A 13,642-nucleotide genomic window follows, 5' to 3' on the forward strand; every position below is an offset into this window, starting at 1 on the left:
TGGGATAAGGAAAGATAAGGACATGTTTGATATCTATGGTGTCAACACATTTCTGTACATGCTGGCACCATACCGGGTCTCTAGTGTCAGTGGTTCCAGTCCTCCAGAACCCATTATATACTGGGTCTCTAATGTCAGTGGTTCCAGTCCTCCAGAACCCCTAACAGAACCCATTATATACTGGGTCTCTAATGTCAGTGGTTCCAGTCCTCCAGAACCCCTAACAGAACCCATTATATACTGGGTCTCTAGTGTCAGTGGTTCCAGAACCCCCAACAGAACACATTATATACTGGGTCTCTAATGTCAGTGGTTCCAGAACCCCCAACAGAACACATTATATACTGGGTCTCTAATGTCAGTGGTTCCAGTCCTCCAGAACCCCCAACAGAACCCATTATATACTGGGTCTCTGTCAGTGGTTCCAGTCCTCCAGAACCCCTAACAGAACACATTATATATCGGGTCTCTAGTGTCAGTGGTTCCAGTCCTCCAGAACCCCCAACAGAACACATTATATATCGGGTCTCTAGTGTCAGAGGTTCCAGTCCTCCAGAACCCCCAACAGAACACATTATATACTGGGTCTCTAATGTCAGTGGTTCCAGTCCTCTAGAACACCCAACAGAACACATTATATACTGGGTCTCTAGTGTCAGAGGTTCCAGTCCTCCAGAACCCCTAACAGAACACATTATATACTGGGTCTCTAATGTCAGTGGTTCCAGAACCCCCAACAGAACACATTATATACTGGGTCTCTAATGTCAGTGGTTCCAGTCCTCCAGAACCCCTAACAGAACACATTATATACTGGGTCTCTAATGTCAGTGGTTCCAGAACCCCCAACAGAACACATTATATACTGGGTCTCTAATGTCAGTGGTTCCAGTCCTCCAGAACCCCTAACAGAACCCATTATATACCGGGTCTCTAGTGTCAGAGGTTCCAGTCCTCCAGAACCCCCAACAGAACACATTATATACTGGGTCTCTAATGTCAGTGGTTCCAGTCCTCCAGAACCCCCAACAGAACACATTATATACTGGGTCTCTAATGTCAGTGGTTCCAGTCCTCCAGAACCCCTAACAGAACACATTATATACTGGGTCTCTAATATCAGTGGTTCCAGTCCTCCAGAACCCCCAACAGAACACATTATATACTGGGTCTCTAATGTCAGTGGTTCCAGTCCTCCAGAACCCCCAACAGAACACATTATATACTGGGTCTCTAATGCCAGTGGTTCTAGTCCTCCAGAACCCCTAACAGAACCCATTATATACTGGGTCTCTAATGTCAGTGGTTCTAGTCCTCCAGAACCCCTAACAGAACACATTATATACTGGGTCTCTAGTGTCAGTGGTTCCAGTCCTCCAGAACCCCCAACAGAACACATTATATACTGGGTCTCTAGTGTCAGTGGTTCCAGTCCTCCAGAACCCCCAACAGAACACATTATATACTGGGTCTCTAATGTCAGAGGTGTCCAACTCCAACACTGATATGATTTGGTAATAATTCCAGTGTATTAAGCAACAGTGATGTGGTTTTCAGTGGAAGTATTCTCCTTCCCCGCAGGCCAACACCTGCCTTTTCACCTGCCTTTTCACTATGCCACAAACAGACAGACTTCTTCTATGGTGGTTCGACATTATGGCCCAGTATTGATACAGTAACACTAGAGAAAGGCTTGGCGGACAGACACAATGGTTTATTACCGTGTTACAGTAACACTAGAGAAATGCCACTGGTTCGAATCCCTGACCACGTGGAACATCTGCCACTGTGCCCTAGAGCAAGGCACTTCACCTTTAATAGCTCCCGTAAGTCAATGGTTTATTACCGTGTTAATGCCACTGGTTCGAATCCCTGACCACGTGAAACATCTGCCACTGTGCCCTTGAGCAAGGCACTTCACCTTTAATAGCTCCCGTAAGTCAATGGTTTATTACCGTGTTACAGTAACACTAGAGAAATGCCACTGGTTCGAATCCCTGACCACGTGGAACATCTGCCACTGTGCCCTAGAGCAAGGCACTTCACCTTAATAGCTCCAGTAAGTCAATGGTTTATTACCGTGTTACAGTAACACTAGAGAAATGCCACTGGTTCGAATCCCTGACCACGTGGAACATCTACCACTGTGCCCTAGAGCAAGGCACTTCACCGTAAGTCTTCTACACCTCTGGAAAGTTTTCAGACCCCTTGATTTCTTTTTGCACCTTTTGTTTCCTGTTCAGTCTAATTCTAAAATTGATTAAAAAAATATTTTTTTTACCTCGTCAATCTTATTTTTTTTAACCTTTATTTAACTAGGCCAGTCAGTTTAAGAACAAATTCTAATTTACAATGACGGCCCTAGGAACAGGTGGTTAACTGGTCTAGGAACAGTGGGGTTAACTGGTCTAGGAACAGTGGGTTAACTGGTCTAGGAACAGTGGGGTTAACTGGTCTAGGAACAGTGGGTTAACTGGTCTAGGAACAGTGGGTTAACTGGTCTAGGAACAGTGGGTTAACTGGTCTAGGAACAGTGGGTTAACTGGTCTAGGAACAGTGGGGTTAACTGGTCTAGGAACAGTGGGTTAACTGGTCTAGGAACAGTGGGTTAACTGGTCTAGGAACAGTGGGTTAACTGGTCTAGGAACAGTGGGTTAACGACAGATGTGTACCTTGTCAGCTCAGGGATTCGAACTTGCGACCTTTCGGTTACTAGTCCAACGCTCTAACCACTAGGATACCCCGCCGCCAATCTACACACCATACAATACAACACACAATACCCCATATTGACGAAGTGGGAACAGGTTTTTTAGCCATTTTTGCAAATGTATTAAAAATAACTAAAAAAAAAGTATTCAGACCCTTTGCTATGAGACCTGACATTGAGCTCAGGTGCATCCTGTTTCCATTGATCATCCTTGAGGTGTTTCTACAACTTGATTGGAGTCCACCTGTGGTAAATTCAATAAGATTGGACATGATTTGGAAAGGCACACACCTGTCTATATAAGGTCCCACAGTTGACAGGTGCATGTCAGAGCAAAATCAAGCCAAGAGGTCGAAGGAATTGTCTGTAGAGCTCCGAGACAGGATTGTGTCGAGGCACAGATCTGGGGAAGGGTAACAAAAAAGTTTGGCAGCATTAAAGGTCCCGAAGAACGCCGTGGCCTCCATCATTTTTAATGGAAGATGTTTGGATCCACCAAGACTGTCTCTGCAGCCCTCCGCCAATTAGGCCTTTATGGTAAAGTGGCCAAACGGAAGCCACTCCTCAGTAAAAGGCACATGACAGCCCGCTTGGAGTTTGCCAAAAGGCCCCTAAAGGACCCTCAGACCATGAGAAACAAGATTCTCTGGTCTGATGAAACCAAGATGAAACTCTTTGGCCTGAATGCCAAGCGTCACGCCTGGAGGAAACTTGGCACCGTCCCTACAGTGAATCATGGTGGTTGAGGGGGATGTTTTTCATTGGCAGGGACCTGGAGACTAGTCAGGATCGAGGGAAAGATAAACAGAGCACAGAGAGATCCTTGATGAAAACCTTCTCCAGAGCGCTCAGGACCTCAGACTGGGGCGAAGGTTCACCTTCCAACAGGACAATGATCTTAAGCACACAGCCAAGACAACGCAGGAGTGGCTTCAGGACAAGTCTCTGAATGTCCTTGAGTGGTCCAGCCAGAGCCCGGACTTGAACCTGATCAAACATCTCTGGAGAGACCTGAAAATAGCTGTGCAGTGACACTCGCCATCTAACCTGACAGAGCTTCAGAGGATCTGCAGAGAAGAATGAGAGAAACTCCCCAAATACAGCTGTGCCAAGCATGTAGCATCATTACCCAAGAAGACTCGAGGCTGTAATCGCTGCCAAAGGTGCTTCAACAAAGTACTGAGTTAAGGGTCTGAATACTTATGTAAATGTGATTACATTTTTTTTTTTTTTAAAGAAAGAAATTTGCCAAAATGTCAACACATGTTCTTGCTTAATCATTACGGGGTATTATGTGTAGATTGACGTAACAAAATGTGGGAAAAGTCCAGGGGCCTGAATACTTTCCGAATGCACTGTAAATTACTAAAATGTAAAAGGTCATAAATTAAAACATTAAACAGGATTTTTCTTTCTTCTACCAGGCAATTTGCCAGCGCTAATTAGATGTGGGCTAACGGAAACCCTGGAGCGTGTGGTGGTGAGCCCGTGTGAGAGGTGCCTTATGGGCTAACGGAAACCCTGGAGCGTGTGGTGGTGAGCCCGTGTGAGAGGTGCCTTATGGGCTAACGGAAACCCTGGAGTGTGTGGTGGTGAGCCCGTGTGAGAGGTGCCTTATGGGCTAACGGAAACCCTGGAGCGTGTGGTGGTGAGCCTGTGTGAGAGGTGCCTTATGGGCTAACGGAAACCCTGGAGCGTGTGGTGGTGAGCCTGTGTGAGAGGTGCCTTGTGGGCTAACGGAAACCCTGGAGTGTGTGGTGGTGAGCCCGTGTGAGAGGTGCCTTATGGGCTAACGGAAACCCTGGAGTGTGTGGTGGTGAGCCTGTGTGAGAGGTGCCCTATGGGCTAACGGAAACCCTGGAGCGTGTGGTGGTGAGCCTGTGTGAGAGGTGCCTTGTGGGCTAACGGAAACCCTGGAGTGTGTGGTGGTGAGCCCGTGTGAGAGGTGCCTTATGGGCTAACGGAAACTCTGGAGCGTGTGGTGGTGAGCCCGTGTGAGAGGTGCCTTATGGGCTAACAGAAACCCTGGAGCGTGTAGTGAGCCCGTGTGAGAGGTGCCATATGCCCTGTCCGGACTTGCCTATGCGGCCACCAGAAACTCAGGAGTAAAACAGGAAACTGGTGACTCCCCTCCACAGCTAGTCTCTCTGCGTCAGCCTCAAACAGAGTACAATACGAACTGACGGTCTGATTGAGAAACAACAGTTTATACAGTTGACGTAGGAAGTTTATACATACACCTTAGCCAAATACGTTTTAACTCAGTTTTTCCACAATTCCTGACATTTTAATCCTAGTAAAAAAAAATCCCTGTTTTAGGTCAGTTAGGATCACCACTTTATTTAAAGAATGTGAAATGTCTGAATAATAGTAGAGAGAATGATTTATTTCAGATTGTATTTCTTTCATCACATTCCCAGTGGGTCAGAAGTTTACATACAATCAATTAGTATTTGGTAGCATTGCCTTTAAATTGTTTCTTTTGGGTCAAACGTTTCGGGTAGCCTTCCACAAGCTTCCCACAATACGTTGGGTGAATTTTGGCCCATTCCTCCTGACAGAGCTGGTGTAACTGAGTCAGGTTTGTAGGCTTCCTTGCACATGCTTTTTCAGTTCTGCCCACACATTTTCTACAGGATTGAGGTCAGGGCTTTGTGATGGCCACTCCAATACCTTGACTTTGTTGCCATTTTGCCACAACTTTGGAAGTATGCTTGGGGTCATAACATCTAGTTACACAGCAGCGCCGACGCAGAACAGGAAGCCAGTTCATAGTAGCAGGAAGTGGCAGCAGGATGAGTGAGCAGACTCAGTCGGCTAAAATAGACCCAATCAGGCAGGTGTGATTTGTTCCTAGCCTTGTCTAATTGGTGCCATCTCAGCTGATGCGTCAGCCTGAAGCAGGGCATTTGGGTTTCCCTTCTGAACAGGCCCAGTTTCATATCTTACACCCACCAGTCAGATTGAGAAACAACAGTTTCATCGATCAACATGAGTCAAAACAATATCACGTTATCGTGTTTATTATGTTGTTAAATATGGAAGCATTTCCTGTCCAGTATCACTGCAGGTGGTTTGTAGTCAGTGATAAATATGGAACCATTTCCTGTCTAGTATCACTGCAGGTGGTTTGTAGTCAGTGATAAATATGGAACCATTTCCTGTCTAGTATCACTGCAGGTGGTTTGTAGTCAGTAAGAAATATGGAACCATTTCCTGTCTAGTTACACTGCAGGTGGTTTGTAGTCAGTGATAAATATGGAACCATTTCCTGTCCAGTATCACTGCAGGTGGTTTGTAGTCAGTGATAAATATGGAACCATTTCCTGTCTAGTATCACTGCAGGTGGTTTGTAGTCAGTGATAAATATGGAACCATTTCCTGTCTAGTATCACTGCAGGTGGTTTGTAGTCAGTAAGAAATATGGAACCATTTCCTGTCTAGTTACACTGCAGGTGGTTTGTAGTCAGTGATAAATATGGAACCATTTCCTGTCTAGTTACACTGCAGGTGGTTTGTAGTCAGTGATAAATATGGAACCATTTCCTGTCCAGTATCACTGCAGGTGGTTTGTAGTCAGTGATAAATATGGAACCATTTCCTGTCTAGTATCACTGCAGGTGGTTTGTAGTCAGTAAGAAATATGGAACCATTTCCTGTCTAGTATCACTGCAGGTGGTTTGTAGTCAGTAAGAAATATGGAACCATTTCCTGTCTAGTTACACTGCAGGTGGTTTGTAGTCAGTAAGAAATATGGAACCATTTCCTGTCTAGTATCACTGCAGGTGGTTTGTAGTCAGTGATAAATATGGAACCATTTCCTGTCTAGTATCACTGCAGGTGGTTTGTAGTCAGTAAGAAATATGGAACCATTTCCTGTCTAGTTACACTGCAGGTGGTTTGTAGTCAGTGATAAATATGGAACCATTTCCTGTCTAGTATCACTGCAGGTGGTTTGTAGTCAGTGATAAATATGGAACCATTTCCTGTCTAGTATCACTGCAGGTGGTTTGTAGTCAGTAAGAAATATGGAACCATTTCCTGTCCAGTATCACTGCAGGTGGTTTGTAGTCAGTGATAAATATGGAACCATTTCCTGTCTAGTATCACTGCAGGTGGTTTGTAGTCAGTAAGAAATATGGAACCATTTCCTGTCTAGTTACACTGCAGGTGGTTTGTAGTCAGTGATAAATATGGAACCATTTCCTGTCTAGTATCACTGCAGGTGGTTTGTAGTCAGTAAGAAATATGGAACCATTTCCTGTCTAGTATCACGGCAGGTGGTTTGTAGTCAGTGATAAATATGGAACCATTTCCTGTCCAGTATCACTGCAGGTGGTTTGTAGTCAGTGATAAATATGGAACCATTTCCTGTCCAGTATCACTGCAGGTAGTTTGTAGTCAGTGATACACAAGGCCAATAGAACATAGAGTAAGGAGACCTCTACTCTCTCTATCCCAACTTAACACACGTGTTTAACTGAACAGCCCCCATGCAAGATTCACTGGGAAGAGTTCATGTGTCTTGTCTCTGGATAAGAACTCAAATGTAGAAGTGTCCCTGTGTCCCCAGGTTAAATATATATAACTGTGTCCCCAGGTTAAATATATATATCTGTGTCCTCAGGTTAAATATATATAACTGTGTGTGTCCCCAGGTTAAATATATATAACTGTGTGTCCCCAGGTTAAATATATATAACTGTGTCCCCAGGTTAAATATATATAACTGTGTCCCCAGGTTAAATATATATAACTGTGTGTGTCCCCAGGTTAAATATATATAACTGTGTCCCCAGGTTAAATATATATAACTGTGTGTGTCCCCAGGTTAAATATATATAACTGTGTGTGTCCCCAGGTTAAATATATATAACTGTGTGTGTCCCCAGGTTAAATATATATAACTGTCTCTGTGTCCCCAGGTTAAATATATATAACTGTGTGTCCCCAGGTTAAATATATATAACTGTGTGTCCCCAGGTTAAATATATATAACTGTGTGTGTCCTCAGGTTAAATATATATAACTGTGTGTGTCCCCAGGTTAAATATATATAACTGTGTGTCCCCAGGTTAAATATATATAACTGTCTCTGTGTCCCCAGGTTAAATATATATAACTGTGTGTCCCCAGGTTAAATATATATAACTGTGTGTCCAGGTTAAATATATATAACTGTGTGTGTCCAGGTTAAATATATATAACTGTGTGTCCCCAGGTTAAATATATATAACTGTGTGTCCCCAGGTTAAATATATATAACTGTGTGTGTGTCCCCAGGTTAAATATAACTGTGTGTGTCCAGGTTAAATATATATAACTGTGTGTCCCCAGGTTAAATATATATATCTGTGTGTGTCCCCAGGTTAAATATATATATCTGTGTGTGTCCCCAGGTTAAATATATATAACTGTGTGTTCCCAGGTTAAATATATATAACTGTGTGTGTGTCCCCAGGTTAAATATAACTGTGTGTCCCCAGGTTAAATATATATAACTGTGTGTCCCCAGGTTAAATATATATAACTGTGTGTCCCCAGGTTAAATATATATAACTGTGTGTCCCCAGGTTAAATATATATAACTGTGTGTCCCCAGGTTAAATATATATAACTGTGTGTCCTCAGGTTAAATATATATAACTGTGTGTGTGTCCCCAGGTTAAATATATATAACTGTGTGTCCCCAGGTTAAATATATATAACTGTGTGTCCCCAGGTTAAATATATATAACTGTGTGTCCCCAGGTTAAATATATATAACTGTGTGTCCTCAGGTTAAATATATATAACTGTGTGTGTCCCCAGGTTAAATATATATAACTGTGTGTCCTCAGGTTAAATATATATAACTGTGTCCCCAGGTTAAATATATATAACTGTGTGCCCCCAGGTTAAATATATATAACTGTGTGTGTCCAGGTTAAATATATATAACTGTGTGTGTCCAGGTTAAATATATATAACTGTGTGTCCCCAGGTTAAATATATATATCTGTGTGTGTCCCCAGGTTAAATATATATAACTGTGTCCCCAGGTTAAATATATATAACTGTGTGTCCCCAGGTTAAATATATATAACTGTGTGTGTCCCCAGGTTAAATATATATAACTGTGTGTGTCCCCAGGTTAAATATATATAACTGTGTGTCCCCAGGTTAAATATATATAACTGTGTGTGTGTCCCCAGGTTAAATATAACTGTGTGTCCCCAGGTTAAATATATATAACTGTGTGTCCCCAGGTTAAATATATATAACTGTGTGTGTGTCCCCAGGTTAAATATAACTGTGTGTGTCCAGGTTAAATATATATAACTGTGTGTCCCCAGGTTAAATATATATATCTGTGTGTGTGTCCCCAGGTTAAATATATATAACTGTGTGTGTCCAGGTTAAATATATATAACTGTGTGTGTCCAGGTTAAATATATATAACTGTGTGTCCCCAGGTTAAATATATATAACTGTGTGTGTCCCCAGGTAAAATATATATAACTGTGTGTGTCCAGGTTAAATATATATAACTGTGTGTCCCCAGGTTAAATATATATAACTGTGTGTCCCCAGGTTAAATATATATAACTGTGTGTGTCCCCAGGTTAAATATATATAACTGTGTCTCTGTGTCCCCAGGTTAAATATATATAACTGTGTGTGTGTCCCCAGGTTAAATATATATAACTGTGTGTGTCCTCAGGTTAAATATATATAACTGTGTCCCCAGGTTAAATATATATAACTGTGTCCCCAGGTTAAATATATATAACTGTGTGTGTGTGTCCAGGTTAAATATATATAACTGTGTGTGTCCCCAGGTTAAATATATATAACTGTGTCTCTGTGTCCCCAGGTTAAATATATATAACTGTGTGTGTGTCCCCAGGTTAAATATATATAACTGTGTGTCCCCAGGTTAAATATATATAACTGTGTGTCCCCAGGTTAAATATATATAACTGTGTGTGTCCTCAGGTTAAATATATATAACTGTGTCCCCAGGTTAAATATATATAACTGTGTCCCCAGGTTAAATATATATAACTGTGTGTGTCCCCAGGTTAAATATATATAACTGTGTGTGTGTCCCCAGGTTAAATATATATAACTGTGTGTGTCCTCAGGTTAAATATATATAACTGTGTGTGTCCTCAGGTTAAATATATATAACTGTGTGTGTCCCCAGGTTAAATATATATAACTGTGTGTGTCCCCAGGTTAAATATATATAACTGTGTGTGTCCCCAGGTTAAATATATATAACTGTGTGTGTCCCCAGGTTAAATATATATAACTGTGTCTCTGTGTCCCCAGGTTAAATATATATAACTGTGTCTCTGTGTCCCCAGGTTAAATATATATAACTGTGTGTGTCCCCAGGTTAAATATATATAACTGTGTGTGTGTGTCCAGGTTAAATATATAGAACTGTGTGTGTCCCCAGGTTCCGTGGTGTCCAGACGGGGACAGACAGCCGGGTGGCAGAGCTCCTGAACCAGGTGAAGCTGAAGAGCTTTGAGACAGAGCGCTCTCAGATGGTACAAGAGGAGACCGCCAGGAACCTGGGACAGTGTCAGATGGAGACAGAGAAACACCAGAAGAAGCTAGAGGTAGAGGTCCCAAATGGTGCCCTATTCCCTATATAGTGCGCTACTTTAGACCAGAGCCCTATAGAACCCTATTCCCTATATAGTGCACTACTTTAGACCAGGTCCCTATAGAACCCTATTCCCTATATAGTGCACTACTTTAGACCAGAGCCCTATAGAACCCTATTCCCTATATAGTGCACTACTTTCGACCAGAGCCCTATATAATCCTATTCCCTATATATAGTACACTACTTTAGACCAGAGCCCTATTCCCTATATAGTGCACTACTTTAGACCAGGTCCCTATAGAACCCTATTCCCTATATAGTGCACTACTTTAGACCAGAACCCTATTCCCTATATAGTGCACTACTTTAGACCAGGTCCCTATAGAACCCTATTCCCTATATATAGTGCACTACTTTCGACCAGAGCCCTATATAATCCTATTCCCTATATATAGTACACTACTTTCGACCAGGGCCCTATAGAACCCTATTCCCTATATAGTACACTACTTTAGACCAGGGCCCTATAGAACCCTATTCCCTATATATAGTGCACTACTTTAGACCAGAGCCCTATATAATCCTATTCCCTATATATAGTACACTACTTTAGACCAGAGCCCTATATAATCCTATTCCCTATATATAGTACACTACTTTAGACCAGAGCCCTATAGAACCCTATTCCCTATATATAGTGCACTACTTTAGACCAGAGCCCTATATAATCCTATTCCCTATATATAGTACACTACTTTAGACCAGAGCCCTATAGAACCCTATTCCCTATATATAGTGCACTACTTTAGACCAGAGCCCTATATAATCCTATTCCCTATATATAGTACACTACTTTAGACCAGAGCCCTATATAATCCTATTCCCTATATATAGTGCACTACCTTAGACCAGGTCCCTATAGAACCCTATTCCCTATATAGTGCACTACCTTAGACCAGGACCCTATAGAACCCTATTCCCTATATAGTGCACTACCTTAGACCAGGACCCTAGAGGAGGAACCAGAAAACCAGACTACTGGAATCCTAAGCATTTTGGTCGTCCTAGTAGGGCAGCCCATTAGCTCTGGTCCAGGGTGTTACATACAACCCCTTAGCTCTGGTCCAGGGTGTTTACATACAACCCATTAGCTCTGGTCCAGGGTGTTACATACAGCCCCTAGATCTGGTCCAAGATGTTACATACAGCCCCTAGATCTGGTCCATTGTGTTACATACAGCCCCTTAGCTCCGGTCCAGGGTGTTACATACAGCCCATTAGCTCTGGTCCAGGGTGTTACATACAGCCTGTAGCTCTGGTCCAGGGTGTCACATACAGCCCCTAGATCTGGTCCAAGATGTTACATACAGCCCCTAGATCTGGTCCAGGGTGTTACATACCGCCCATTAGCCCTGGTCCAGGGTGTTACATACAGCCCCTTAGCTCCAGTCCAGGGTGTTACATACTGCCATTGGCTCTGGTCCAGGGTGTTACATACAGCCCTTAGCTCCAGTCCAGGGTGTTACATACTGCCCTTGGCTCTGGTCCAGGGTGTTACATACAGCCCCCTAGCTCTGGTCCAGGGTGTTACATACAGCCCATTAGCCCTGGTCCAGGATGTTACATACAGCCCTTAGCTCCTGTCCAGGGTGTTACATACAGCCCCTTAGCTCCTGTCCAAGGTGTTACATACAGCCCCTTAGCTCCTGTCCAGGGTGTTACATACAGCCCTTAGCTCCTGTCCAGGGTGTTACATACAGCCCATTAGCTCCTGTCCAGGGTGTTACATACAGCCCCTTAGCTCCTGTCCAGGGTGTTACATAAAGCCCTTAGCTCCGGTCCAGGGTGTTACATACTGCCATTGGCTCTGGTCCAGGGTGTTACATACAGCCCTTAGCTCCTGTCCAGGGTGTTACATAATGCCCGTAGCTCCTGTCCAGGGTGTTACATACAGCCCTTAGCTCCTGTCCAGGGTGTTACATAAAGCCCTTAGCTCCTGTCCAGGGTGTTACATACTGCCCTTAGCTCCTGTCCAGGGTGTTACATACAGCCCTTTGCTCCTGTCCAGGGTGTTACATACAGCCCTTAGCTCCTGTCCAGGGTGTTACCTAAAGCCCTTAGCTTCGGTCCAGGGTGTTACATACGGCTTGCTGAGCCCTGGCCCACAGCTAACTGCCCCTGGTCTTCCATCAGGTCATGACCAAGGAGTTGTACAGGCTTCAGGCGTCCTCAGAGAAGCAGATAACGGAACTCCAGGCCCAGAATGCTGAGCAGCAGGCCAGACTACAGACCTACGAGAAACTGGAGCAGGAGCTGGACGATGTCACCATGCAGGCTGCTGAAAGTAATGTCCTCACGACGTTAGGATAGTCATGTTGGCACGACGTTAGAGTCACGTTGGCACGACGTTAGAGTCACGTTCTCACGACGTTAGGATAGTCATGTTGGCACGACGTTAGTCACGTTGGCACGACGTTAGAGTCACGTTCTCACGACGTTAGGATAGTCATGTTGGCACGACGTTAGAGTCACGTTGGCACGACGTTAGAGTCACGTTCTCACGACGTTAGGATAGTCATGTTGGCACGACGTTAGAGTCACGTTCTCACGACGTTAGGATAGTCATGTTGGCACGACGTTAGAGTCACGTTGGCACGACGTTAGAGTCACGTTGGCACGACGTTAGAGTCACGTTCTCACGACGTTAGGATAGTCATGTTGGCACGACGTTAGAGTCACGTTGGCACGACGTTAGAGTCACGTTCTCACGACGTTAGGATAGTCATGTTGGCACGACGTTAGAGTCACGTTGGCACGACGTTAGAGTCACGTTCTCACGACGTTAGGATAGTCATGTTGGCACGACGTTAGAGTCACGTTGGCACGACGTTAGAGTCACGTTCTCACGACGTTAGAGTCATGTTGGCACGACGTTAGAGTCACGTTGGCACGACGTTAGGATAATACTAGTAGCAGTGATTGACACTACTAGTTATCTGACTATAAAATATGCTGCACAACCAGCAGAGTGATACACACACACACACACACACACACACACACACACACACACACACTCACACGCACACACACACACACACTGCTCTGATGCAATATGTTCCGTTATGAAATGTAACCATTCATTCTTTCCGTTGGTCGTTGTCTCTCTGGTCAGTTGATGATGAGCAGGAAGCAGAGAGAGTTCTGTTCTCCTATGGTTACGGTGCCAACGTTCCCACAACCGCCAAGAGACGACTCAGGCAGAGGTGAGATCTGATCTGACGGGGTACGGCCTCTTATTCACTATGGGCCCTGGTCTACAGTAGTGC

General features: G+C 43.8%; 1 protein-coding gene across 3 annotated transcripts in view; it reads left to right on the plus strand.

Annotated features, from left to right (window-relative positions):
• pibf1 (progesterone immunomodulatory binding factor 1) overlaps nt 1–13,642 on the plus strand; it is an 85,206-nt gene that overhangs the window by 48,330 nt on the left and 23,234 nt on the right. For all 3 annotated transcript variants that reach the window (XM_036972350.1, XM_036972351.1, XM_036972349.1), the window contains exons 10-12: nt 10,158–10,323; nt 12,507–12,657; nt 13,489–13,579. In XM_036972350.1, the coding sequence (XP_036828245.1) occupies nt 10,158–10,323; nt 12,507–12,657; nt 13,489–13,579 (408 nt within the window). The remainder of the gene's footprint in view (nt 1–10,157; nt 10,324–12,506; nt 12,658–13,488; nt 13,580–13,642) is intronic.

The sequence above is a fragment of the Oncorhynchus mykiss genome, unplaced genomic scaffold (genome assembly GCF_013265735.2).
Source record: "Oncorhynchus mykiss isolate Arlee unplaced genomic scaffold, USDA_OmykA_1.1 un_scaffold_144, whole genome shotgun sequence".
In the NCBI taxonomy this organism is placed as follows: domain Eukaryota; kingdom Metazoa; phylum Chordata; class Actinopteri; order Salmoniformes; family Salmonidae; genus Oncorhynchus; species Oncorhynchus mykiss.